General features: G+C 51.9%; 2 protein-coding genes across 15 annotated transcripts in view; one reads left to right on the forward strand and one right to left on the reverse strand.

The window, feature by feature from the left end:
* DNAAF1 (dynein axonemal assembly factor 1) overlaps positions 1-14,590 on the forward strand; it is a 20,099-nt gene extending 5,509 nt beyond the window's left edge. Inside the window, exons 5-12 of the mRNA XM_008530739.2 lie at positions 115-281; positions 3,026-3,147; positions 6,637-6,803; positions 8,482-8,745; positions 10,792-10,901; positions 12,285-12,341; positions 12,989-13,352; positions 14,139-14,590. Of these exons, the coding sequence (XP_008528961.2) occupies positions 115-281; positions 3,026-3,147; positions 6,637-6,803; positions 8,482-8,745; positions 10,792-10,901; positions 12,285-12,341; positions 12,989-13,352; positions 14,139-14,263 (1,376 nt within the window). The 3' untranslated portion in view covers positions 14,264-14,590. The remainder of the gene's footprint in view (positions 1-114; positions 282-3,025; positions 3,148-6,636; positions 6,804-8,481; positions 8,746-10,791; positions 10,902-12,284; positions 12,342-12,988; positions 13,353-14,138) is intronic.
* On the reverse strand, positions 7,078-24,128 carry TAF1C (TATA-box binding protein associated factor, RNA polymerase I subunit C). Of its 14 annotated transcripts, none has more exons than XR_011538552.1 (16): positions 23,956-24,120; positions 21,497-21,635; positions 20,305-20,386; positions 20,086-20,183; positions 19,920-20,009; positions 19,752-19,825; positions 18,880-19,118; positions 18,643-18,759; positions 18,446-18,563; positions 18,288-18,359; positions 17,987-18,122; positions 17,672-17,815; positions 16,821-16,995; positions 16,596-16,733; positions 15,162-16,518; positions 7,078-8,860 (listed from the first exon to the last, which is right to left on the reverse strand). XR_011538552.1 is itself a non-coding variant. In XM_070613939.1 (16 exons), exons 2-16 carry the CDS (start codon positions 21,632-21,634, stop codon positions 15,443-15,445), a joined length of 2,586 nt encoding a protein of 861 aa, XP_070470040.1. In that variant the 5' UTR covers position 21,635; positions 23,956-24,120; the 3' UTR covers positions 14,864-15,442. The 14 variants fall into 14 exon arrangements, 13 of the variants coding, with proteins under 13 accessions (XP_070470040.1, XP_008528964.2, XP_070470043.1 ...); XM_070613939.1 differs by lacking the exon at positions 7,078-8,860 and having other exon boundaries at positions 14,864-15,558; positions 15,670-16,518; XM_008530742.2 differs by lacking the exon at positions 7,078-8,860 and having other exon boundaries at positions 14,864-16,518; positions 23,956-24,128.
* Positions 24,129-26,848: the final 2,720 nt, after the last annotated feature.

Below are 26,848 nucleotides of genomic sequence, written 5' to 3' on the forward strand. Positions count from 1 at the left end.
TAGATGCCATTACGTCCCCCACTTGCCCCTGGGGGAGGTTTAGAAATTTATATTATGTGCCAGAAACATTTTTATACCGTTTTGTTGCCTACCTCTGCTGACCTCCCCTTCCAGCCTGTCTGCCAGTCCTGAACACGCTCCAGATGGCCCACAATCACTTAGAGACGGTGGAAGACATTCAGCATCTGAAGGAGTGTTTGAAACTCTGCGTCCTTGACCTTTCCCACAATAAGCTGAGCGATCCCGAGATCCTGAGTGTTCTGGAGAGCATGCCCAATTTGGTAAGACACAAGCACACAACTTGCATTGTATTAGGCTCTTTAGCTGTCAAATCTCTTTTCTCTTTACCCTCCTTCCTTCCTTCCTCCTTCCCTCCTTTCTTCTTGCCTTCTTTCCTTCTTTCTCACTCTTTTCCTCTCTGTATTCTTAGCTGGAGTATCTTAAAAGCCAGGGGCCATATCGTTTCACCCACAAATATTTCAGTGTATCTCTGACAGATAAGGACTATTTTTTAAAGCACAATTACAACACTATTATATCTAAAATATTATAATAACTATATTTAATACCCAGTCCACGTTCAGTTTTCCCCTTTTGTCTCAAAAATGTGTTTTGCCTGTTGGGTTGTTGAAGTCCAACCAGATCTGCACATCATGTTTGGGTCACTTGTCACTCAGATGTCTCCTGATCTGCAACATTCCCCTTCTCTGTCCACCCCCCCCCCCATTAATCTGTCTTAGAATCCGGGTCCTCCCTCTGGGGGTTCGCCACATTCTGGATGTGGTCAGTGTCATCCTCATGGTGTCATTTCACATGTTCTGCTATACTCAGTATTTCTTGTAAAATGATGATGGAGCCAGAGGCTTGATCAGATGCAGCTTCAATATTTCACTTTGGGGTGTGCTTTGGTTCACACCACAGGACACGTCACGTCTGGTGGCCTCTCTTGTTACTTTCAGAGTGACCAGTGGACTCAGGTATGTCAGCCTGATCCAGTCGTGATGAAGTTCCCCATCGATCTTTCTCCACTCGTTTCAGCAGCCACTGATGAACACTGCCTCTGCGCGTTATTTCATTAGCAATCGCAAATGACCATCTTCTAATTCTCCTATTCCTTCTGCATTTATAGCTGGAGTGCTTCTACAAAGAAGAACTTTCCCTCATCAACTAGCGGTGCCCTAATATATAGTTCAAACTGAAGAAGCCAAGATAAATGTCTGGTTCTTCCCTTTTATTTATCAATTTTCAGAAAACTGAATCAAGAACCTTGGAGCCTCTAATAGGGACAAAGAAGTGTTTTTCATTTTCAAGATCATTATGAACTCATGGAATTATATACACAGTGCTTGGTCTGGTTTACCCCCTGTTGTCATTTTAACGTTGAATGTTCACATGGTCCCATCTTCTGGCCTGTGTGCAACCCCTCCAAACGGCTCCTGAGTCCTTTCGACTCGACTCCAGTGGCCTTTGGTGGCTTCCTTGCTCTTTATTATGTGTGTATGTATTATAAATAGTACACAAAACCCTTGAGTTCACTGTTTACTGCTTAGGACATGGATAAGTAAAGAAAAAGTGTGTCAGTTTAAAGAAAAATAGTAAGCAAATCATAGTTCAGGAGTAAGTTGCAGAGCGAACCGTCAAGAAGGACTAGTTTAGAAATGCCGGCACATGGCAATGATGCGAAGCTGTGTTATATCATAATACTTGTCCTTTCTTTCTTTCTTTCTTTTTTTTTTTTTTTTTTGCTTGGCTGCCATAACAAAGTACTACAGACTGGGTCACTTAAACAACAGAAATTTATTTTCTAATGATTCTAGAGTTTAGAAGTCCAAGATCAAGGTGTCAGTAGGGTTGGTTCCTTCCAAGGCCTCTCTCGTTGGCGTGTAGATGGCCGTCTGCTCCCTGTGTCCTCACACGGTTGTCCCTCTGTGCATGTCTGTGTCCTAATCTCCTCTTCTTATCAGGACGCCAGTCATATTGCATTAGGGCCCACCCTAGAGACCTCATTTAATCTTAATTACCTCCTTAAAGGCCCATCTCCAAATACAGTCACATTCTGAGGTGCTAGGACTGGACCATATGAATTTTAGAGGGGCACAGCTCAGCCCAGAGCAGAAGCAGTCTGCCTTACAGTTTTTTAATGATGGTTTTAAAATTCGCCACACACCACACACCCCTTTAGTGCCTGCCCCTGGGACACACTGCTCCCACCACCCCAGCCCCCCCAGGACAGGTCACTTGAAAATATAACAAGAGTGGTGAAGGTGGTATGAGAATGAAGTTTGGGAAATGCTAAACTAACTAGTTTATAATATATTTATTTTCTCCAACAACAAAAACCACTTCAGATATGCAAAGTATTTCATCAGTTTGACTTTAAATGGTTCACCCACACATCACTTAGTGGTCACCTTCTTTGAGTTTCATAGGCAGGAGAGGAGGTGACGGTATTTAAAGATAGGGGTGGCACACTGGCACCACTGCATCCCTTTCTCCTTCCTGGTCCCAACTTGACATCCAGGAGATCTGTCGGCCTGGCGAGATAGGCCCTCGTAGTGGGTAAGCAGGCACTTTCCATCCTTTTCCCTGAGTCATTGCTTCTTATCTGTCTAGCCGCCGTGTACGTTTTCTTAAAATGGGTCCTGGCTGGGAAGGAGAGAACAATCAATGAGACTGAGATTAATTTCGGTAAAAGAGGTGGGTGAGCAAAATGGATGTAATCACTGCACTGGGAAACGGCCTCCGGAAAGGTTTTCCGATGTTGTTCTGGAAGGACAATGAGACTGAGGATCTGAAGTTCGAGCAGAAGAAAGGGCCACCCAATAATTAGGACAGTTCCGATGGCACAAAGACAGTGAAAACCTTCTGGCTTTTCGTATAAAGTCGTCAGGACATGATTGTGACACTTCCTTTGCGCTTAAGGAAATACATTTTGTTTATTTATTCTTAGAGCACAGCACATGTGAAATATTTGAATCACGTCCATATTTTAGTAATTAATTTGGTTCTGCCTGTGTGCTTACAGCGAGTACTGAATTTGATGGGAAACCCAGTTATTAGGCAGATTCCTAACTATCGAAGGACAGTCACTGTTCGACTGAAACACCTAACATACCTGGACGATAGACCAGTCTTCCCAAAGGACAGGTAAGAAGAGAAAGCCTTTTGATCGCATTTGAAAATGTAATAGTTGAGCATGCTTAATAGTAAACATTTTTAAGATTCTGACTTTTGAGCGTTTTCATACATCATTAAATATTCATTGGAAACAAGTTTAATGGCTATGTCATTGTCCATAATAGGACATTCCCTTTTTTGGACACTTATTCATAGATTTTTCATAATCCTTTGATAACTATCCTTGCATATAAGTCTCTGACCTTGTTGCTGATTATTTCCTTGGGACGGAATTCTAGGAGTTGTGTTATTGGATTAAAGAATGTGGCTTGAGCCTTTTTAAAGATGCTTATAAATATTTTTTAATTGTTTTTGAGAAAGTTTGTAACAATTTATAACTTCACCAGACATAGGCATGTAAAAGAAACCTTTGCCAAGTTAACTGATGAGTGAAGATGTTATCTCGTTTTAAATTTGCGTTTTTGGATAACTGATGAGGTTGGTCATTTTTACCATCTTTGTGAAACGTTTATCTTTCCTCCTCTATGACACTCCATTCATGATTCCCTCCCAGTTGCCTTTTGGGGGGCTTTTTCCTATTGATTCATAAGAACTCTTTTTATATTAGGAATATTGAACCCGGACTGCCATGTGTGTTGTCACTACTTTTATCCGTGTTTTTAATTTACCTTTTAATTTAGGTCACTATTCATCCTAACTTAGAATAAAGCCTCAGTAATATGAACTGCTTGAAGGGGAATTTTGAATTATACAGCATTTAAAAAGAAATGTAGCTGGTAATATATTTTTAACTCACAAATTTAAGTCAGACTCACAAATATTTCAGAAATGAGAGCTTCTGTTCCAACTAGGTGAGAAAGCAAGAAGACCTGCTTCTGGGAAGTTGGCAGAGCCGCACCCAGTTCCCTGGGTATCTGGCCCTGGGGGTGGCAGGGGCCAGCGAGTGGGCCAGCATACTCATTTCAAATTCCAGCTCTGCAGCCTGGGGTTATGTTCCCTTGGGTGGGCTCGCTAACCTTTGAGCCTCACATTCCTCATCTGTAAAGTGGGGACAACAGTTGCTGTCAGAGTCCTTGTGAGTACCTGTGAGTAACATGTGGGCTTGTTACTCACAGGCTCATAGGAGGAGTGAGCCAATGGGAGTGGCTGGCACTGGGGCAGTGCTGACCAGCAGGAAGGGTAAACAGGGATATGAGCCGGACACTTCGCAACGAGGCCCACTGCCTTTTATAGTATCGCACGACTCCAGTTCAGAAGTCAGACTCAGCTGGGCTTGGACCTCATTCCACCACTCACTAGCTGTCCCACGCTGGGCACTCGCTGTTCTTCCTGCCTGGGATGTTCTTCACAGGTGTTTGGAGGTGTCTGCTCACCTGTCATCTTATTGAGATCTCCATGACCGAAAACCGTATCTAAGGAGTACCTTTTCCGCCTGATTTCTCTCCTTAGACTCACCAGTCTCTGATCTGTATTTGCTTCCTCGTTTAGAGTCTGTCTTCCCCATCAAGGGGCAGCTCTAACAGAGCGAGCCACGTCATCTCTTACGTGACCTGCTGTATCCCCAGCCGCTAGAGTAGCGCCTGGCACGTGTCTGCTGGATGAATGCTCCTAGATAAAAGGGTCTCAGGCTTTCCCACTGATGTGCTAAGTAGACCTGAGCGCAGTTTATTCTTTTTGGCATCTTCTGTCTTGGTGACTTGTGGTCTCCTTCTGCTAGAGTATCCTTTGCAAAACTCTGTCTCACAGGTTCCAAATACCTTCTGTACCTTTGGTTTTCCCAGTAGGGATTGCCTTCCTCTCTCTAAAGTTAAGCCTCATATTTTTAAACTAGACTTTTAAATATATATATATATATACATACATATATATATACATACATATATATATATATATAAAACAGCTTTATTGACATATAATTCATATATCATATAAGTCATCCACTTAAAGTGTATAATGCATGGCTATTCACAGAATTGTGCAACCATCGTCACAGCAATTCTAGAGTATTTTCACCACCCCACAAAGGAACCCTTACCCACTAGCAGTCACTCCCCTCTCCCCACCAGCCCCTGGCAACCACAAATCTACTTTCTGTCGGTATGGATTTGCCTGTTCTGGACGTTTCGTGTAAATGGACTCACACAGTATGTGGCCTTTTGTGTCGGGCTTCCTTCCCTCAGTGTGACGTTTCCAAGGCCCATCTGTGTTACAGCCTGTGTCGGAGCTTCACTTCTTTAACTGCAAAATAATATTCCATTTGGCTACGTCACATTTTACTTACCCATCAGTTGATGGGCATGTGTGTTGTTTCCACGTTTTCGTTATTATGAATAAAGCTGCTCTGGTTATCATGAACATTCACGTGCAGGTTTTGTGGGGACACATGTTTTCAGCTCATTTGGGTAAATAATTAGGAGGGTGGTTTTGAGATCATACGGTGAGATTATGTTCAGCTTTGTAATTGCCAAAGTGTCTTGCAGTGTGGCTGTGCCATCCTGCACCCCCCCAGCAGTCAGTGCGAGTTCCTGTTGCTCCACATCCCAGCCCGGCACCTGCTGCTGACAGTGTTTTGGATTTTAATTTAGCATTCTAATAGGCATTATGGTACCTTGTGGCTTTAATTTGCAATTCCCTAATGTCGTAGCATGTTGAGCTTCTTCGCCATCTGCCTGTCTTCTTTGGTGAGGTGTTCAGATCCTTGGCCCACTTTTTAATCGTGTTGTCTGTTTTTTTTTATTTTTGAGTTTTACTAGTTGTTTGTTTGTTTGTTTTGGATACAAGCCTTTTATCAGTTCTCTTTCTCGCAAATATTTTCTCCAGTCTGTGGCTGGTCTTCTTCTTTTAAACTTTGCCCATTTTTAAGTTGTGTTGTCTTTGTATTAATGAATTATAAGAGTCCTTTATATATTCTAGATACAAGTCCCTTATCAGCTATATGATTTGCAAAAATCTTCCCACATTCTGTGGGTTGTCTTTTTACTTTATTTATGGCATTCTTGCACTCCAAACACTTTTAATTTGGATATAGTCCGATTTATTTTTTCTTTTGTTGCTTGTGCTTCTGGCATCATATCTAGATGGCTTTGCAAACCATTAGACTTTATTATTTATTTATTTTGCTGAGGAAGATTCACCCTGAGCTACCACCTGTGTCAGTCTTCCTCTATTTTGTATGTGGGACTCCACCACAGCATGGCTGTTGATGAGTAGTGTAGGTCTGCATCTGGGAACTGAACCTGGGCCACCGAAGCAAAGCACGCAGAACTTAACCACCATGGGTTAACTTCACCAGCCATGGGGCCAGCCCCCTAGACTTTAAAGATTAAAATGTACACATGTTAACTTTTATCCTTGCAGTCACATGTCCTATGTGCCTTTAGTTTGATTTTGGGGAAAATGAGCAAGTTTGATCAGAGAGTATATGTTTCGAATTTACTTTTCACCTGTGAAAATTCAAACCTCCCCGATTTCTGTTTCTTTATTTATCCTTCTAAACAGAGCTTGTGCAGAGGCCTGGGCTAGGGGAGGGTACACAGCTGAGAAAGAAGAGAGACAGCAGTGGGAGAGCAGAGAGCAGAAGAAGATCAGAGACAGCATCGAAGCCTTAGCGATGCTCAAGCAGCAGGCTGAGGAGAGAAGACGACAGAAAGCAAGCCAAGAGAAAGGTATGCGCTCCAGATAGAAGGAGCAGCCAGAGCTCGAACTCGTCGTTCCTCTCTGGGATTTGTGTGTGTGTGTGTTTGACTATTTGCTCACATACCTGTGGATCCATCTGTACTTAGCCTCAGCCACCTGCCAGGAACAGGGAAGAGCCCCAACAATTACGTGCAGTTTCAAACTGCTTTTAGAAATTAAAACACAATTTGTTAAAATGGCCTCAGTTTTCCAAAATAAATGATGTATTAGTTTTCTATGACTGCCATAACAAATTACCATAAATTTAAGAGCTTAAAACAACACAAGTTTATTATCTTACCACAGTTCTGTAGGTAAGAAGTCGACACGTGTCTCACTGGGCTAAAATCAAGGCGTCAGCAGGGCTATTTTCCTTCTGAAGGCGCAAGGGGAAAATGCTTCCATGTCTTTTCCAGCTTCTAGAGGCCGCCTGCACTCCTTGGCTTATGGAGCCTCCCTCCCTCTTCAAGCCCAATGGGACAGCACCTTCAAATCTTTCTCTAGCTCTGGCACCCCTGCTTTCCTCTTTTAAGGATCCTGTCACACACTGAGCCCACCCAGATAATCCAGGATCATCTCCCCATCTCAAGATTCTCAATCTTAATCACACCTGCAAAGTCCTTTTTGCCATGTGAGGTCACATATTCTGGGACTGGGATGTGGGCATCTTTGTGGGGCCATTATTCTGTCTACCACAGATGTGTCTTATGACTTCATGTCGAAGCGATATGGCATTGTACTGATTTCCTAAGTACCACAGCCGGTGCCATTAACAGCAGTAAAAGCAGTGAGCATGTACACTGGGGCTCAGTCAGCACCCTTGATGCCTTCTTTCAATCAGAGGATTATGGTAATCTTGATTTTTTCATTGTTATTAAGATTTTTCATTACTACAATTGTCGTTTTAAATCTAACATTTTTCTGCACACAGAAAGGTCTCTCTGCCCATATGGGGGGGCCTTTATAAATAAATAGGACTCTGCACACAACCCTTGGGGGCAAGCTCTTCTACACAGGTGGAGCAGCATGCAGACACTGTCGCAGATTCCGAGAGAGTGAGAGGATACGGTTCTGCCTCCTCCAAGGAGCCCCCAGTTTCCCTGGGGAGGCAAAGAGGAGGCCCAGATACCCAGGTTTGGAATTAAGCTGTAAACTGGGAAGTCTTATAAGGTTGCCTGGGTTGGGTGAGATCATATCAAGAAGGGCCTTGAAAACTAGCCTTGACCTGGAAGGTGGCAGGAAGTCGTGGGTTATGAAGAAGATGGCCACCGTGGAAGCGATGTTGGTGGCAGGAGCTTGAGGCAGGGGTGATAGAGGATAAATGCGAGGGGACAGGGTGGTCCTGCACTTGGGGAGCCAGGCAGGCAGCTGCAGCCCCCCTGTTGGAGAGAGACCTTCTGTGCGAATCTCCATGGGAAAGCACGGAGGCCCCTGACCTTTTTTTTAATTGAGATGAAATTCACACAACCTAAAACTAACCATTTTAAAGTGGCAGTTAGTACATTTACAACATTGTGCAACCACCACTGTTAAGCAGTTCTTTACTGCATCTCTGACAGCTTCCCCAGTGCTCAGTCTCAGCAGTTTGCTGGTGTCCCCAAGAGATGTGCAGACACCCTTGTCCTCCCAGGACGGTGCCCAGTTCACCTTTGGACTTCTCTTGTTCAGGGGAATTGCCATCTGACAACGTAGAGAACATGGATGCTGGTAAGGAGGGGAAGGAAGAGCCTGGCGAGGATGGAGAGAGGCGGCAGAAAATGGAGTTGTTTGTCAAGGAAAGCTTCGAGGCCAAGGATGAACTCTTCCCGGAAGAGTCGAGTCTCCTGGAGGAGCTGCCTGCGGATGTCAAGGGAGAGACTGAAGGCCCAGAGCCAGGAGGGGCACCCCCAGCTGAGGCCCCTACGCCAGCAGCCGTCGGAGCTGCCTGGGAAGGTAACAGATACTGCGGACAGCACAGGTGCTGGCCCTGGTGGCTCTGGCAGGAACCGCTGCCTCCGGGTCAGCGTCTGTGCCCCCCGGGGCTGGCTTCCACTTGGGATCACTGTGTCTGTAAGATAAAACACGCACGTCGGCTCATTATCTAGAGCAGCTGCCCACAGAACTGTGACGGGAGCCGCGATTACATTTTCTAGCAGTCACATTAAACAAAGTAAAAAGCAGCGGGCAAAACTACTAACAGTATATTTTATTTAACCTGAAATATCTAAAATACAATAATTTAAGTCAATATAAAATTATTAATGAGACGCTTTACTTTTTTTTGCGCTAAGTCTTCAAAATCTGGCACATCTCAGTAATTCGGATGCTAACTTTTCAAAGGCTAAAGTGAAATATACTCCTACTAAAAGAAGCGAGTTGCTTTAAACTGCTTCAGTATTTAAATTTATTAAAAATGAACACACGTACGGCTCAGTAGCCATCTGCGGCTCTGGGTACCGTAGTAGATGATGCAGATCTAGAGAAAGAAACCCCCAGCAGGGTCTAGCCAAGTACCTCGGGTTCTGCCGACCAACAGATAAACCCAGGACTGCCCGGGATGCCGCAGTGGTGGCTGTGGCTGGTGGGGCTGAGCCCAGGCCTGGAACAGGCCCGTCCACAGGGCCTTGGGAGACGGAAAACATTCTGTCTCCAGCCTGAGCAGCATTGGAGGTCTGTCTGGGAGTTGAGCTGGTCTGGCCCAGAACAGAAGGTCCCCCACAGCGAAGGTCCCTACTGTCTGAGAGAAGGACCCCTGGTCTCCAGGCCAAGGAGGCCAGCCAGAGGGTAAGGGCTACACCCAGGGCGCCAGGAATGCGTGACTATTCTTTCCAGCGAAAGGATGTGGACAGAGCAGACCATCCTCGACGATTAGCCCAAGAGAGCCCTATTTTAATTAATCTTCAAGATCATGCTGGCTCCATCCCACTCCCCACCTCCAAATAGTGCTCCATTAGTCATTTGGATTTATTATCCCCTGCTTTTGTTCAGTAATATCTGAAAAATCTATCTCAGAGCCTAGAGTCTTTAACAAAATGTATGTGGGAAATAAAAACAACCTTAGGAAGGGGGCGTAGGGAGATTGACTGTGTCTCTGGTGGCTGGAGGGCAAGCAGAGTGTGGTCGTAATTAGAAGTACTGAGTTCAAGAAGCCATGGGGCAGCCAAGTGGAGAAGACCACGGGAACTGGGCCTTGTGAGCAAAGGTCAAGAGGGGCCAGGCCACCTCGGGGCCTGGGGTCAGCCACAAGAGCCACCACGGAAGTCCTCTGCCCCCTTCCTTGTTTCATTCTAAATTGGTGCCCCAGGGTGGCATGGCCAGCACTCAGGGTGGACACATTGAACCTATGTGTGATCAGAAGAGTTGGGCCACTAACCTCTAACATCCTAATGGAATCCAGGAGAGTGAAGAGAAAGCGGAGAACAGGACCCGAGGTACAGCCGTGGGAACCTTGAAGAGGGGGGCCTGGAGAAAGAAGCCTGTCTCGATTCCACATCCCCAGGCAACCTTGAGCTTGTTGAACAGGTGTCCCTGACACTGGTGCAGTGGGAGGGGCGTGTGCCCTGCCAGGACCAGGCAGCCCGGGGCGGGGGGCTCAGCCCTCCCAGACACGGCTGTGGAACGTGAGTCTCCCGCTGGCCTCTTCTCCATCTCCCAAGTTGGCCTTTGAGGCCATTGGCTTTTTTGGTCTCCTTGCCCATCCATCGTGCCTTTTCCAAGGTTCCTGTGCATTCTGCATCCAGCCCTGGCTGGTACTTTCAGCTCATTTGTCATCTCCAGGTTACAGAAAGGGGGCAGCTCTTTCTTCTCCTTTCTTAGTAGCTATAAGCCTGCCCTAAGCTGGACTCCTGCGACTTCTGCCATAGGGGCTGGCCTTTCAGACCTGAGGAGGGTTTCGTCCTTCCTCTGCTCCTGGAACCCATCTTAACCTTGGCTTGTCGACCTCACCACTACGTGTAAAAGTAACTCCAGAGTTGTTAACTCTTTGTTGTTGTTCCTTAGAATCGATGCCCCAGATCGTGGCCCCTGCGGGCGCCTCAGATACAGAACTCAATGGAGCTGGAGACGTGGGGACCCTCAGCCTGGAGACGGAGGTGCAGCACTTCATCGACGTACGTACTTGCTGCATCGGGAGATGAGTGTCTGCCTTACCGGCGGTATCAGCTCAGATACAAACTGCAAAATCCTCGCTGCCCGCCGTGTGGGCCCCGACTGGGAGGCTGGGTAGCCCCTGGAGCGGTTAGAACGCAGACCGCCGGCCCCGCTCTGCTAAGCCCGCCCAGTGGTTCACAGCTGTGTGCACTCAAGTCTGAGAAGAGCCGGCCCAGTGATGCCCTTAACTGTATCTGCAAAGCCCTGATTTGTTTTCCCCGAAGTTGTTACACTGCACAGCCATTCTGTCTAGCTGGCCCTACACGAAATGGTTGAGAAAGTCACATTTTGTCATCCGAGCCTTAATCCTCCTTGGACAGCCGCCCAGGAGCGGCTAACGCCATCTTCCTGTGCTGCCACTGCTCCGGCTTCCTGACGTGACTGTCCAGTGTCTGTCCCCCGGGGCTGCCTCACCTTGTGTTGGGGCCGCCTCCCTTGTTAGCTGAACCAGCGTCTCATTGCTAACTTCACAATTGCACGTGGATCAATAAGAGTTAAACTGAGCCTGGTCAATTTTCAGAGCAGGTTTCTAGTTTTCTGGGCCTGTGTTTACTAAGAAACAAAACTGGGCAATTAATCTGTAACTTTTGAGAACCAACTGTATACACAACCACCAATAGCTAATACTTATTGTTCTGACCCTGCCTGGCACTGTTTTAAACACATCTTGTATTGATTGATTTAACCTTCCGATAACTCTAAGAGGTGGGTACTATTATCATCCCCATTTTACAAGTGAGGAAATTGAGAAACAGAGAGGTTAAGCAACTTGCCCAAGGCTACACAGCTAGGCAACAGTGCAGCAGGAATACCAAGCCAAGCAGTCTGGCTCCAGAGTGCATGCACTAACCACACACTATGCTGCCTGCCTCACATGCAGGACCAGTCGCTATAGATGAAGAGCCCCAAAATGACGACACGCAACAGTCCAGCCCTCTCAGTTTGGGGGAGGTCTAAAATATATTCGTGTTATACCACGTAGAATTCTCAGACTGAGTGGTACACAGGAGGTGCGCTTGGTTTGGGCCCCATCGGTTCCCCTGATGAACTGGCTGTGTCTCTGATGACAAAGTGACACGGAGAAAGACGCAGGGATCCCCCCACACATCACAGCTTGCACATCTCTTGCACTGGTCAGGCCCAGATGCTCGAGGCGCGGCGCGTAGGTTCTGAGTGTGCACGGGGTTGCTCCAGCGGTGGGGGGCACCTCCCTCCTCCCTTCTCCTCCTCACTTTTCTTGCACAGAACTCAGGCTTCACTGACTGCGTAGATACTTTAGTCTCCTGTCCGACGTGCAGGGTCTGTCCGCCCTCCTGGTGACCCGGGCTCACTTGCTCTTTCAGGATCTGCCTGACTTGGAAGATGTTGATACCGGCGAACCTTTGGAAGACCCAGACAAGGTCATCTCACGCGTCCTCCCGCTTCAGCGTCATTCCTCCTTCCCTCCCAGTCTTGTCACTGACAAAGCGCATCTCCTGGACTTGAGAGTGGGATGCTCTGTGACGAACGCACTGCACCCCGTTTTCACCTGACAGCTCTTGGCTGTTGCTCTTCTTTAACATTTTATGATTAACCACTCGGGTTTTCTTGGACGTTTTGTCACTCATGTTTAATAACTATGTACTCTACATAATTACCTGACAACATTTCTTTGTCCTTGGGATGTATTTAAATACATGTGGCCAGGTTAGGCTATGCTAGCCAGAGGCCAAGGCTCAGAGGTGGGCCTGTTCAGGGGCCCATGGGTGTTGGTGTAGTGGGAACAGCGTGGGCAGAGGGGGTGCAGCGTGGAGACCCAACAGAGCGTGGGGAAGGAGTGCAGCCATAGAGCTCACCACGACCTTGGGGGCTCAGAAACGGCTGGCCAGGCACTGCCCATGCTGGGGCCTGACTTTCCCAGGGCAGACGGCTGTGCCCCCTCGGCCTTTCTTGTATGTGGCAACAGAATATTCTGCGATAGATAAAATCACAGACTTAGCATTGTGCATTTTAGAGTGACTATTGTGAAAACAGAAATGTTGGAACACGCCTTTTTTCCTTTTAACAGAAGATGTGCTTTCCAAAGATTACAGCCATCTCGGGCTTGAGTGATGACAGTGACTCTGAGCTGGACCGCACCTCCCTCCCACTGCTGGAAGACGCGTCCACGGACACCCTGTCAAACATATTCGCGATCTCCAAGGACACCTCCAGGAAGACTGAGCTGCCCTTTCTGGACATAGTCAAAGCAGCAGCAGAGGGGGACTTGGGGATGCAACGCGGAGACACCAAGTCCTCACACCCACTGGTCCAGGAGCTTGATGACCACGGGCCTTCAGAGCCACCACCGACGCCCACGACCTGCCAAAGGGACACATCACCCCCTTGCACCGAGGACGGGGACAGTGACCTACTTTCAGCCTCTCCTCCAGGTAATGCCACTCTGCTTTCAAGATCACAGGGGCCGAAAGCTCTGAGAGTGGGGAATTGAACTGTCTACTCCCCAAACCCAGAGGGGGGCCTCTGCCCTTGGAATCCCGTGTTCTCGGAGAGGGCCATTCATGACGGACACGGAGGCCGCTGCAGATCACGCTCCCAAGTTCATGCCTCTTCAAGGCTGCCACTTGCCGGTTGCTGGCCTGGGCCGCCGCATTCCCGGCGGGCAGTGGGCATCGCCAGGGCTGCTTATGGCATGCGGATCTTGGCCATTTTGTTCAGCAGGTCCAGGCAGGACTAGGGAGCCTGTGTTTCACCCCCTTCCTCCCCCTCCCCATCCTTAGCCTTTCCAGACCAAGGCTTCTGAGGGGGGGAGGGGACCGGTGAAAGGCTGAGAATGTGGGACAAAACAAGGGCCAGAGCTAGGCTGAGGGTACGGGTCCTCTACGTGAAGGTCCAGGATTTGGAGGAATGACATGCGAGACGCCGCTGGCAGGGAAGGGAGGGTCCCCAGGCAGGGCGCCTGACTGGGTGGGACGAGTGAGGCCACAGGCTGGCCCATCAGCCTGGCCCGTGCTTGGGGCCTGTGCACAGCTGCCTTGGGGGGTCCCCATCAGGGCGTGTGCTGAACAGCCGTGCCTGTTCTCACCCAGCACTAGTCGGCACCAGATTTCTTTCTGAAGGCCAGCTTGCGTGGTTGACTCAAGGCCTGCACCCGGGAAGAGATGAGGGGTGAGCAATTTCCCAAGAATAATGAGTTATCTTCTCTCCTGACTCTCTAGGAAACGGCACTGAAAAGGATGAAGCGCAGCCTGAGACGGAGCCCAAGGAGCTGGCAGAGCCCGAGGAGCTGGCGGAGCCCGGGGCGGGAGCAGACCGGGAGGACATTGAATTTGGCTTGGACTGAACCTCAAGGGAGTCCCCGCCCTTGCACTAATGGACAGGGAGCCGGCGGCTGGGCCAAGGCCTGACCCCCGACCCCTGCGTGCAGGTCACCCCCTGGCTGGGCTCCCTTTCCTTCCAAAGAGCGGCAGCTCCTGCGAGCGCTCGGCGCCTCGGCTGTGACACGTGCCCAAGTTGCACGGCTCACTTTCCTGCTCTGGCAGCCTCTGCTAGTGTGGGACAGCGCTGTGTTCCTGATTCTCCAAGCATAACCGACTCCCCGGTTGTCTGCTATAAATTGTATGCTGCAATGTCTCATTTGAAAATTACACAAATTTTAGTATCCATGGCAGATGAGGTGTTATTGGGTTATTTCACATCCGTGTGAGTCACGTGATTCTTTTCATCCCCTGCCCTGAGAAAGACCCACTCCTCTCTCCCCTGCGATGAGGAGCCTCTCTCAGATCCTGTGCCCGCTATGATTCTGAGGGCGTTCCCCTCGCAGGAGAGCAGTCTCCCGGCAGAGCTGCAGAACCACGGAGGAGGCGCACTCTATGCATTAGACAGCAAAAGCCACCGAAGGGCACGCCACCCAGTCTAAGAAACTTGATCGTCCACAACCGTGCTCAGCTGACAAGTTTATTCGGTCCCTGAGTGCAATCCACAGCGTCTCCCTCTACGAAACCTTAGACCACAGCAGACACTGCCCAACACACACAAACCAGCCGCCAGCGGCTGCCAACTCCCACCGAGCGCCGCCCCCGCAGCTCCCCCGTGTCTCATTTCACGTCCCCGGCCACGGCGAGGAGCTAGCACTGTCACCCCGACGTCAGCAGGGTACACGGAGACCCCAGCTCGTGTGCAGGGAGCCCCTGCTGTCAAGCACAGCCCTGTCTCCTGGAGGGAATCCCAATGACACTGACCTCAAGGACTGGACCGCGAGGGCGTTTCCAACGTGCCTGTGGAAGCGCCTCCAGGCAAAGGTGCAGACGACAAGAGGAACTGCTGTGTGGTTGTCCCCAGTCCTCTGACTTGGCTCCAGGTCATCTTTGGACGCCTCCCACAGGCACGATGGCCTTCAAAAGGAGAAAGGTCTGCACCCTGGAGATGCTTCTCTTTTTGTTTCCTAAGCTTCAGTCACGAAGACACAGCTGGTGCAGGACCAAGGCCTCCCTGGAGGAGGGGCAGCAGCTTCCCTGGGCCCTCAGAAGCCCATGCGGGGCTTCTTCCGGATTCGCTGAGAGCCAGAGAGGACGGGAGTCTGCTGCCTGGAGGGAGTGGCCTGGATGCTGGAGGTCTGGGAAGAGGGCACAAAGGCACCTTCTGGGGTGTCCCTTTGGAGTGGTGGCTTGGCTGTGTTGTCCTGGAGGGTCCGCTGCCTGGAGCGGGTGGCCCAGATGCTGGAGGTCTGGGAGGGGGGCGCAGAGGCACCTTCTGGGGTGTCCCTTTGGAGTGGTGGCTTGGCTGTGTTGTCCTGGAGGGTCCGCTGCCTGGAGCGGGTGGCCCGGATGCTGGAGGTCTGGGAGGGGGGCGCAGAGGCATCTTCTAGGGCGTCTTCTCGGAGCGGGAGCTTGGCCATATAGTCCCGAAGGGTCTGCTGCCGCTCCGAGGGGACGCCCCGGGCCCAGTGCTCCTGGGCCAACTCTTGGGAGGGTGGGGTCCCTGGGGGCCGAGGCCGGGCCTCAGGGTCTGGGCTGGGAGGAGGGCTGGTCGCGTCCGAGAGCTCCAGGCGGCCACTGAGCGAGGAGAAGGTGCTGGAGAGCTGCGTGCGGCGCTTGTGCCGCTTGGGCTGCTGCCTGGGCCCTGAGCTCCGGCCCTGCCGCCTCTCCCACCAGGCAGCCGCCTGGCCTTCCCAGGCCGCCTCCAAGCGTTTGCTGAGCTCATCGTCGGGGCCAGGCTCTGGGGCGGGGGGCGGCTCTGCAGTGGGGAGCGAGCCCAGGTCCCTCTGCTGCAGGAGCCGTCCTTCGGCCATGGCAGCCCGGAGACCCTCTGGCACTTTCCCCTCAACTTCCCTCTGCTCCACACAGCCCAGCAGACGGCGGTGGGAGAAGGTGGGTGCAGCCCACACAGGGGGAGCTGGGGGCACCTCCAGCAAGGCCTTCAGCCACTGGCTGCAGCAGGCAGTGGCCTGGGGGCTCCAGGAGACTGTAGGGGCACAAGAGTCAGGCCCAGGGTCTGCCTGGAGGCGGAGGCACTGGTGGAAGACATCTCCAGCTGCCGAGAGTTGGAAGAGCGACAGGATTGGCGTGGAGGTGGAGGGTGGGATGGCGGCAGCCAGACCTGGAGATGGGAATGACAGTGACCCCAAGGCCTGCCAGGGGGGCAGCTCCCCAAACTTCCCCCCGACCCCAGCACACCTATGGTTGGCGCTTTCAGACGCTCCTGCAGCCGCCACTGACTCTTGGGCTCCAGCACGGGGAATGCGGAGAGGGAGTCATTCCTGGAAGGGAGAGACTGGGGGGGCCCTGCCAGCCGGGGTGTGGAGGCCTCCTCTCCTGGAGGAAGGACACACAACTGAGGCCCTGTCCAGGCCCCGGCCCTCCCATCTCCCCGTGTGCCCCCGCCCTTGCTGGGACCCTCACCAGTGATGTGCAGCAGCTGCAGCTGCCCGTCCTGGCCCCCCAGGAGCAGCGGCCGTGGGCAGCCGGGCCCGGGCGGAGGCAGCAGCCGGGCCAGAAGGGGAGCGGAGGGGAGGCCGTGGTTCCACTTCAGCATCGGCACCAAGGGGAGGCGCTCATCCACCAGGTAGAGCGAGAACTGGGCGCACGAGGAAGAAGCAAGATGGAGGGGACGTGACTGAGGTGTGAAGAAGTGTCTGACGAGACACATCTCTCTGGGTAGCCCCCTTGCCACTCAGGATGAGTGCAGACTTCTGAGTGCCCACAGCACTCTGGGACCGGCCCTGAGCCTCTCCAAGGCCACCGGCTGGCCCGCACAGAGGGCAGGTCGCAAGTGGGCCTGCCTATCATTCATGCCAACGCCAACATGGGGAGAATGGCTCTCAGGAGAGGCGCAGAGGAGTCTCGTCCCAGAAGAACCCACCTGGCTCTCACCCAGCCCTCCCCAAACTCATCCAACCCTGGGACCCACGCTTGAGGCACACCGACTCTCTGGCCAGGGTCTGAGGGGGCAGGGCCGGGGTGGACTCAGACCTCCTCCCCTTGTCCTGAACACACCGGGAACTGTCCCGCTTCGCACAGACCACTCCCCCTGCCTGAGGCCCTTCCTCCTGCACCTGCTCTGCCTCCAGTGGCACCTTAAAGCCCTGGTCAGACATCACCTCCCGGGAGGCCTTTCCCACCTGCCAGTTAGCATGTTTCAGCCAGACTCAGCAAGGGTTTTGTGATTCTTGTTTCACCTGCGGGTGTCCCGGGTTTGTCTCTAGTAACTGCCTGAGGCGTGCACGGGGCAGAGGAGGGCAGGAGTCACTCACCTGGGTACAGATGAGATGGAGCGTGGAATGCAGAGACTCGGGGCTGCCCTCCCCCAGGTACTGGGTCAGCAGCACACGTTCCCCTTTCTGGCAGGATGCCTCTGCCCCTCCACGAAAAAGCAGCAGACCACAGCCCGGCGGGCCCTGGGAGAGAAACTGGGTCAGCCCTCCCAGTCCGAGGTCAGGGGCACCATCCCCACCAGCAGGACTCATTGACCTGCTGCTTTTCATGCCCTCGGGGAGGTCCCTGCCCCAGCCCACTCCGTGTCTCTGCTCCGTCCTGCTGCTCTGCCTGTGACAGTCCCCACCCCTCACCTGTGTGTCAACAATTTTCACTCCAGTGCGGTCACCCACAGTCAGCACCCGAGGGTGGGCGGTGAAGTCTGCCCAACGCCAGGGAGAGGGGTCCCGGAACACAAGGGTGTCAGGGTCCTTGTAGACTCGCCGCAGCCTTGGGAGACAGGCCAGCCGTGAGCGGAGGACAGGCTGATGCGGGGGGAGGGGCCGGGCAACCTGGCCTGGGGCCAGCACATGTTGCGGGGGAGTGTGGGCTGTGCGGAGTTCACAGGGGAGCTGCTCGTTGGGGTGGAGGGTTTTTACGGGGAAGGGGCATTACCCATCCTGGGGGGTCCACAGACAGATGGCTCCCGAACGGCTGCAGACGGCCAGCTCCCCGGGTAGGTGAGGGCTACAGGGCACAAGTGTGACGAACGGTGGGCCACACCCAACCCCACCGCCCATCCCCTGCAGAGCAGCCCGATCCAGCGCCCTCACCTGAGGCTGATCCCTGTGGCCCCCTTCTCGACCTGCAGCACCTGGAGAGGCGCCGGCCGCCCCTGCCTGCTGACCTTCCACAGGGCACAGTGGTAGTCAGAGCGGACGGCCAACAGAGCTGAGGGGACGAGGGGACGAGAGGGTCAGGGTCAGGCAGCGGGTCAGTCAGTGAGGGAGGGTGGTATCTAAGGCCTTACATTCTCCCTGCACAGTTCGGGTCACCACCTGCCGGACAGGTCCTCGCAGCTGGATGTGGCCAGGGTCCCTGAGGACCTGGGGGTTACCACCTGGGGTCAGACTGACCTCTTGGAAATCTGAGCCTTTTGCTAAGGATAAGTGCATGAGCTCTAGTCATCCAGCCCCCCTGGACCACATGGAGAGTGCCTCCTCCACCAGAGGGAGCTGCTGGGATCCTGCCCAGTGAGAAAGGATACACAGCTTGTCCAGGGTGCTTCCCGCAGGGTAGACCAGCTGCCCAACCCGGGGTGTCTTCCCAGGCACCCAGGCCAGCGCGCCCCCAGTGAAAGCATCGTCCAAGAGCAGCTGCTCCCACCGCATCACCAGCTCCTCGTGCAGCAGGTCTCCCAGGAGGTTTGCCACCGACTTGCCCAGAATTGGGCCCCCGAGGATGGAGAACCGACGCTGCCGGTAGCTGAGGTAAGCCCAGGGGCACCTGGGATGAGAGCACAGCTGAGAGGCAGGCTGTCATGGCGATGGGAGGAGGACTGGCACCAACCTCTGGGAGGCCAGGCCAGCAGATGCACTTTTTATCAACCTAGAATTTCTTCCTTTGGGAAACCCCATTCCTGTGCCGCAGGGGCAGTCACATGACCCAGATCTGGCCACTCAAGAGTGCTCCATTGCCCAGCCCACAGTGATTGGCTCCCAGATGGGCATGACACCCAAGCCAAGCCCATCATAACCTTCCTAGGACTTCTGCTGGTGCCTCAGGAAGGCTTCTGAGTCCTTCCTTGAAATCATAAACCATCTTGCTGTCACCTGCAAACAGTCTGCCTAGGAATTAAGCCAGGCACAGCCAAGAGGATGAGAACATAAAGAAAGATAGAGTCCTATTAACATTATTTGAACTCCTGGATGCAGCCATGCCTGTAGGCCATGAACTTAAATTCCCTTTTCCCCTTAGCCTAGTGGAGGTGTAGTTCTATATGAGAAAGTACAGATCATGACTGCACGGGGGGGAAGGAGGAACAACTGTGCCAGAAACCTAGATCCATGTCCTGGCTCCTTCCACGTCCCCACCGCCAGCTAGGCCTACCCATCCCATCCTTCCTCACTAGCCACTTGCCCCCAGGGCTGGTGTCCATCGAGATCCTGGAGCAGCCTCTTCACACTGACCACTGTCTTCTTCTTAGAGCGGCTCTGCGTGGAAAGGCCTTGTCAAGCTCGCACACCCTAGGATTCACACCGACATGAAGTGGGGAGCCCCCCTCCTGGCTGGTCAGGGCTTACTCACCCGTCCTCCCTCCAGTTTGAAATTCTCCAGCATCAGCTTCCCCAGGGGTGCAAAGGCTATGTCCCCATGGTCCCACAGGAACCGGCTGAGCTGCGGGAGGAGAGGAGGCTAGGTCACTGAGCAGAGCCCCAGGTCACACAGCACTGTCCACTGTGGGGCCACGCACCTGTTCAGTAACATCCAGCACAACTCGGGGCTGTTTCTGGAACGGGTGACCTCCCCGGAAAAGCAGGTCCTGGGCAGTCAGACCAGGGTGCCAGGGATCTGAGGAAAGAGTGAGGTGAGGGAAGAGCCACGACTGGGCCCAGAAACGGGGTGGGGGGAGGGGGCGAGAAGCGACACGAGGAGCAGCTTGGGAGGGAGCCCTGAGCACCAAGACCCTTACCAGGACCAGGAGGCAGCAAGGGAAGGGGCCCGGGGGTCTCCGGCTCCCAGAGAAGGCCCTTGGCCACGTGTGGCACCCCATTCTGAGGAAACACAACCACGACGACAACATAACAGTGAGGGCACTCCTGGGCCAGTGGTGTCACCAGCACTTGTCTTTATAACTCATTCAATCCTGCAAGGAGCCCACCAAGTTGGTACAATGGCCGCCTTACTTTATGGGTGAAGAAACGGCAGCACAGGGAGGCTGTCACTTGCTCCAGGCAACAGAAGGGCTGGGACTGGAACCCAGGCAGCCCAGCTCCAGTCTACACTCTGACCTCCAGGCCCCAGTGGCTCTCAGAGGGGACCCCTGCACCCAGACTGGGCCAAGCTGAACTCCAGTGACCCTCACTTCCACTCAGAAGACCTCATGGTCACTTGCTCAGAGAGCCCACTGGCCACCCTACTCCCCACTGCTGGGCCAGCCTGAGACGGCTCAGCTCAAACACTCAGAGGATGGATGAGCTGGCAAGCTGGGCTCCCGGGGGGCCGGATCTGATGTGAAGCCCTTCCTTGTCAAGGAAGCGCCCCTGCCCCACTCCCCTCGCCACCGCTGTCTCTCTTAATTTTCCACCCACTTGCCTCTGCCTGCCGTAAGCCTTGGCCAGCCTGTGTCCAGTGGCAGCCACATGGCTTAGGCTCCCAGGGAAAGAGCCAGTGTCCTTCCCATCCTGGGAGGTCTCCCCTCCCTGCCTCACCCCCGCTGTGCTGTCTCAGCATCCTTCTGGTTTCACTCAAAGCTATTATCAAACTTTGCAATGACTCTATCCTTTGGCTTGTTCAGCTGTCTGTCCTCAGTCAGCCTAACTCTAAGTTCCCCGGGGGCAGGGATCACGTCTGACATCTGCAAGCTGGGTGCCCCGGGGCTGGAAAGGCGCCTGGTATGGTGTAGGGGCTGTGCACTGAGTATCTGCTGAACAGACAGGAATGAAAGGCTGGGGAGAGGGAGGCAGGAAAGAGCAAGCCAGGAGCTCCCGCCCAGTAAACCCGCTGCAGATGGCAGGCATCCCATGCACCCAAAGGAGGGATTCTGGCTCTGCCTGTCTTGGCAGATTTGTGCTAATGCCACCCCACCATGTGCTCCTGCTAGAAAAGGGGACCGAGAGAAGGTGGCCACCCTGGAGCCGCCAGGGCTCTCCCCGCCACCTCACCTCGGAGTTCTGGGGCAGGGACTCCGGCAGGGTGAGTGCGTCTCTCCAGCTGCACATGAAGGACATGTCAGGGACATCGCTCAGACCAAGGGGGCCAGTCATGAATACTGTGGGGCGGAGGGAGCCGGGGAAGTCCATCCTGGAAAACAAGAACCACACATCCCTCTGGTCTTCTCAGAGACCTGAACCTGACAATGGTTTCCAGGGTTCCCGGGAAAGCAAAAGGTGCCCTAAGAGGAGTGTGCTTTCTTTGGGGAGGCAGATAATAAAGAATAAATCAACAGGTGACCTAATGCCAGATGGCAATAAGTGCTATGTTAAAACCAACCGACCAACCAGGAGGGAGGGATGGCAATGCGCTGAGGCTGTGGTTTCAGCAATGGTAGCCAGGGAAGGCCTCGCCGAGAAGGTGGCGTTTGCCACAGCCTGAACCTAATGAGGGAGAGAACTATGTGGACAACTGGGAAAAGGGTTCCTGGCAGAATGAACAGTGAGTGCAAAAGTCCTGGGGCAGGAAGTGCTTGAGAAACAAGGAGGCCACAGAACGAACAGGAGAGGGTAAGGGGATGAAGTTAGACAGGTGGCGAGGGGTCAGCTTCTGTCAAGCTCTCTGTACTATAACTACACATTTGTAGGCTACACATCATATGCCCCAGGCTACACTCCCAGGACTAACTCAAGTTCTCCCAAAGCCAGGGACTGAGTCTTATTCATCTTTCTTCCTGCTGTCAAGTACGTACCTTCCAAAAATGCACCTTCTGGTTGTTGAATCAAACTAAACTTAGGGCTTTGGTAAACACAAGGTGCTCTAGAAGCACAAGCAGGCATAGCAGCTCTCTTTTCTATTAACCCCAAAAATGACAACAGCACTCGCTTACTGAGCGCCAGCATCGGGAGCCACAGTGCCACATGCTTTATTCTCCTATTGCTCCCGGTTTTGGAGTTCAGGAAACTGAGCGACTTGCCCAAAGCCAACAGCTTGATTCCGATTCAAAGGCCGGCCTCTGGACCACTGCTCCCCGTGCATCCAAAACAAACACGTGCCTTAGTGTCCTGGTACGCAAAAAATGTTCCCTTTGGCTCTCCTGCTCTTTCGTCAGTTTATCCTGTAACCCCCACACACCCATGCACCTCAGCACCGCGCAAAGTGCACATCACGCAGGAAATGCCAGTAAACACTTGTCAAGTGATGAACATGTGTTTCCCACGGCACACCAGCCTCCTTCTCATTGTGGTTTATACACATGGTCTTATCTCTTCCGCTAGACTGAGAGCTCTCCAGGGACAGCAACTGTATCTGACGCATTCCTGAATTCCTAGTGTCTGGCTGCTGCTGTCATTCTCTGTTCCATGACAGGAGAGGACAGTGGCAGGAATCAAGGAGGTGATCACTGAATCCTCGTGAAAACACTGTCTTCCATAGGACTGACTGTGTCGACTGCAGTTAAGGGGCCCCCCGAGCCTCCCAAGATGGCTGCATCCCTGATAAATCAGCAGACACATGTGAAAGTCTCCAGCTCGTCTCTTGTGCCTGGACTCCAATCACACTGACCCCCTTTGGTTTTTTTTCCTCACCATACTTCTTTTCACCACAGGGTCTTTGCACACTCTCTCTCTGCTTAGAAGGAATACTAGTGCCCTTCCTATCCACCTACAAAATCGTACTCATCCTTCAGATTCCCAGGCGGGGAAGCCTCTCCCAGTTCCCCAGCCCTATCCTCCCACCACACCCTGCATCCCCGCTCCAGAACACACACTGCAACGTGTGATTACATATTTAAAGATGAAGCTGTCTGATTCAGAACCACTCTAACAGTCCCCACGGGAAAGGACTTTATATATCCCCAGGGCTTTGGTACTCGCTACATGGTAACGACCAGTACATACAAACTGAAGGAACAAATCCAGGAATGAATGAACGAGAGGAGAAACGAACCAAACAGCCTCAAACAGACCCAGGCAGGCTGAGGTCGCTGGAGGAGCCCACGGCCTCAGAAAAGCCCTTCGAGAAGGCTGCCTCCCCTTCCCGCCTTCGCCTTCGACGACCAGCCCCTTTAGACCTCCAGGGCTGCAGACGTCAGTCGGGTCTGCATTAATGCCAGGCCGGGCATGGCAGAAGGCGAGCCTGTCGCAGGGGATGGGTGAGGGGATGCGAGTGGTCCCTTCCCTCAGACATCTACTCGGTCATGTCCTCCTCATCGGCCACCTCCTCCCACTCCAACCCCAGATCCCAGAATTTCAACCCGACAACAGCAGATGCCTCGCATCAAGCGCTGTGTGCCAGCCAGCGGCTACCACACCTCACCTCTGTGAGACCCTCTCCACTCCATGAGCTGGAGGCTGCTAATAACCCACTTTGCAGATGTTGGGCGATCGCTCCCAAAGCCACACAGCTCGGGGCTCATGGAGGGCGCTGGGGGACCCTCCTCTGCCTCCCGTCCGACGGCGCGCGCACTTACGTGGCCCGGGCCTCGCCGTGCCTGTCTGGTAACTGGACCTCCGCGCGACGCTCGCCTGACCCTCGTGCCACGAAGCAACCCGAGAGCTGCACCCCGGCTCCGGCGCCCCCGAAGCGAGAGCCCCACAGCAGCGATGAACGGTCTTCCGCGCCGGGACGGAAGTGCTCCCTCGGAGACAGGAAGTCCCGCCTCCCAGCCTGGCCTCACGGTCGCCCTAGAGCGCCACCTCCCGGGCAGAGTGAGAATGGGAGTGGAGGCGGTGCCATGGACGGTGGAAACAAGCCCCATCAAGTCCCAACAGAGAAGGACAAGCTGTGATAGGTTCGAATCCCACTCTGCCTAACTGACTTCCTATTTCACAGGATTGCTGTGAGTATTAAATTAATTCACTCAACGAACACCTGCTGAGCACCTACGATGAGCCAGGCACTGTATTAGTAGGAATCCTACTAGGAATCCTGTATTAGTCAGCCTAGGAATCCTAGGCTATAATTGTGCTGATAGCCTCTGAAGCGGGCTTTAAAAATAAGCATACAGGTCCCCGTGGGAGTGCATGAGGCTTTCCTGTGGCCAGGGAAATACAGTTTTAGGCAATGGTTCTCCAGTTCCAGCGTGCATCGCCATCACCTGGAAGGCGTGTAAAAAGAGTTTCTGATTCAGTGAGTCTGGGGTGGAGCCTGATAATCTGCGCGCCTAAGTTCCCAGGTGATGCTGATTCTGCTTGTCTGGGGTCCAAACTTTAAGAACCACTGTGCAATCATAAATCTTACCATTATCCTAACCCAGGAGTTCTCAGACTTGAACGTGCATCAGAATCCCCTGGAGAGCTTGTTAAAACAGTTCGCTGGGTCCCAGCCCCAGTTTCTGGTTCAGTAGATCTGGGAGGTGATCCGAGAATCTGCGTTTCTAGTGAGTTCCCAGGTGATGCTGCTGCTGCTGGTCCAGGGACCACACTTTGAGAACCATTACTTTAAAGAATCAGTTTCCAAATTCTCAGCTTCCATCCATATAGTTTTCATCTGGGAGGTGCTTTGAATCGGATGGTTCTCCTTTAGCATCTCCTTTCTCACAATCGCTTTTTTCCCCACTGTGGAGTACTGCCTGAGAGGGATGCTGAACAAGGGGGCGATTCCAAAAAGCAAAGTTCCTGCAGGAGAGAGTACCTCAAAAACTAAGAAAAGCAGGTTCAATCAGAAGTCATGATACACGGCTGCAGGAGGGGACATTTTGGGACTGATAATATTATGTTTCTTCATCCCAGTGCTGGTTACATGGGTGTGTTCAGTGTATGAAAATTCATCAAATGATCTGTATGCTTTTCGGTATGGATGTAATATTTCAATAAAGAGTCTTTTAAAAAAGAACAGGAAAAAAAGGAGAAAATACTACTGGCTGTGACACTCTGTCTCATGGAGACTTCAAGCTCTTGGTTAGGCTCCATGCCTTCTCAGCCATCTACCTCAGAAAGAGAATTCAGAAGTCCCTCTACAAGGACAGGAATTCTGTCTGTGTAGGTCACTGATGTTTCCCAAACAACTAGAAGAGTAGATGCTCAATAAATATTGAGTCAACGGAAGAGGAAATGAAATGACGTGGATCTTCTGAGAAAATAGCAACACGTTCATTTAGATTGAAAAAATGAAGTGAGACTTTCTGACAAGAAGTAATTCTGATTTAGCTGATAGGTCTGACCATGAGGGTAGGCTTTGCCAGTTAGGGCATATGGAGAGCATTTTTCATAAATGGAATAAGCTATGTATTCATCTCCATGGTTTTGGTGAAAATATATTGAAAGGATGATTATAATATATAATAAGTCTGAAATTATATCTTTTGTAACTACTTGAGCTTGTGATTAATTTGGGATACACAGTTTTTGAAAATTATTTTAGGATTATGTATGCAAAAAAATTGAAGACTATATTAGTTTCCCATTGCTGCTGTAACAAATTACCACAAACTTAGTGGCTTAGAAGAACACAATATTGAACAGTTCTGGAGGTCAGAAGCCTTAAATGGGTCTCACTGGGCTAAAATCAAGGTGTCAGTAGGGCTGCGTTCTTTTCTAGAAGCTCCAGGGGAGAATCCATTTCTTGGCCTTTTTCAGTTTCTGAAAGCTGCCTGTCTTCCTTGGCTGTGGCCCCCTTCCATCTTCAAAGCTAGCAATGGCAGTTGAGTCTTTCTCATGCTGCCATCTCTCTGATTCTGACTCCTCAGTCTCCCCCTACCCCATTTAAGGACACTTGTGATTACATTGGGCCCACGCAGGTAATCCAGGATAATCTCCGTGTCTTAAACTCAGCTGATTAGTCTGCAACCATAATGCCCCCTTCCCATACGATGTAACGTTCATAGGCTGTGGGGATCAGGACATGGACATCTTTGGGGACCATTATTTTTCCTACCACACCACTATTCCACATCACCCTTATGAGACACTCATCCAGCTTCTGGGTTGGGAGGCCAATTCCATGTCTTCCTTCCTTTCTTCCTTCTTTCCTTTCTCTAAACAAGCTCCTTGGTTTCCTCTCGTTACTGATGTATAGTTAACATGCAGTAAAAAGCGAAATTTAAGTGTATACCTCATTGAGTTTTCACATACATATAAACCCACATAACCACCACCTGGATCAAGACAGAGACACTTCCATCACTCCAGAAAATCTCCTGGTGCCACTTCCCAGTCAATACCCGCTTCAGGAAGTAACCATGTTTCTGATTCATCACCATAGATTAATTTTGCTGGTTCGAGAATTTACATAAGTAAAATCATGCAGAAGACATTCTTTTTAGTCTTGCTTCTTTCACTCAACATGCCTACGAGATTCACCCATTTGGGGCACGTAACAGTATTTTGTTTCTTTTTATTATGTGTATGAATTATGTGTATGAA

Source organism: Equus przewalskii, chromosome 3, assembly GCF_037783145.1.
Source record: "Equus przewalskii isolate Varuska chromosome 3, EquPr2, whole genome shotgun sequence".
Lineage (NCBI taxonomy): Eukaryota > Metazoa > Chordata > Mammalia > Perissodactyla > Equidae > Equus > Equus przewalskii.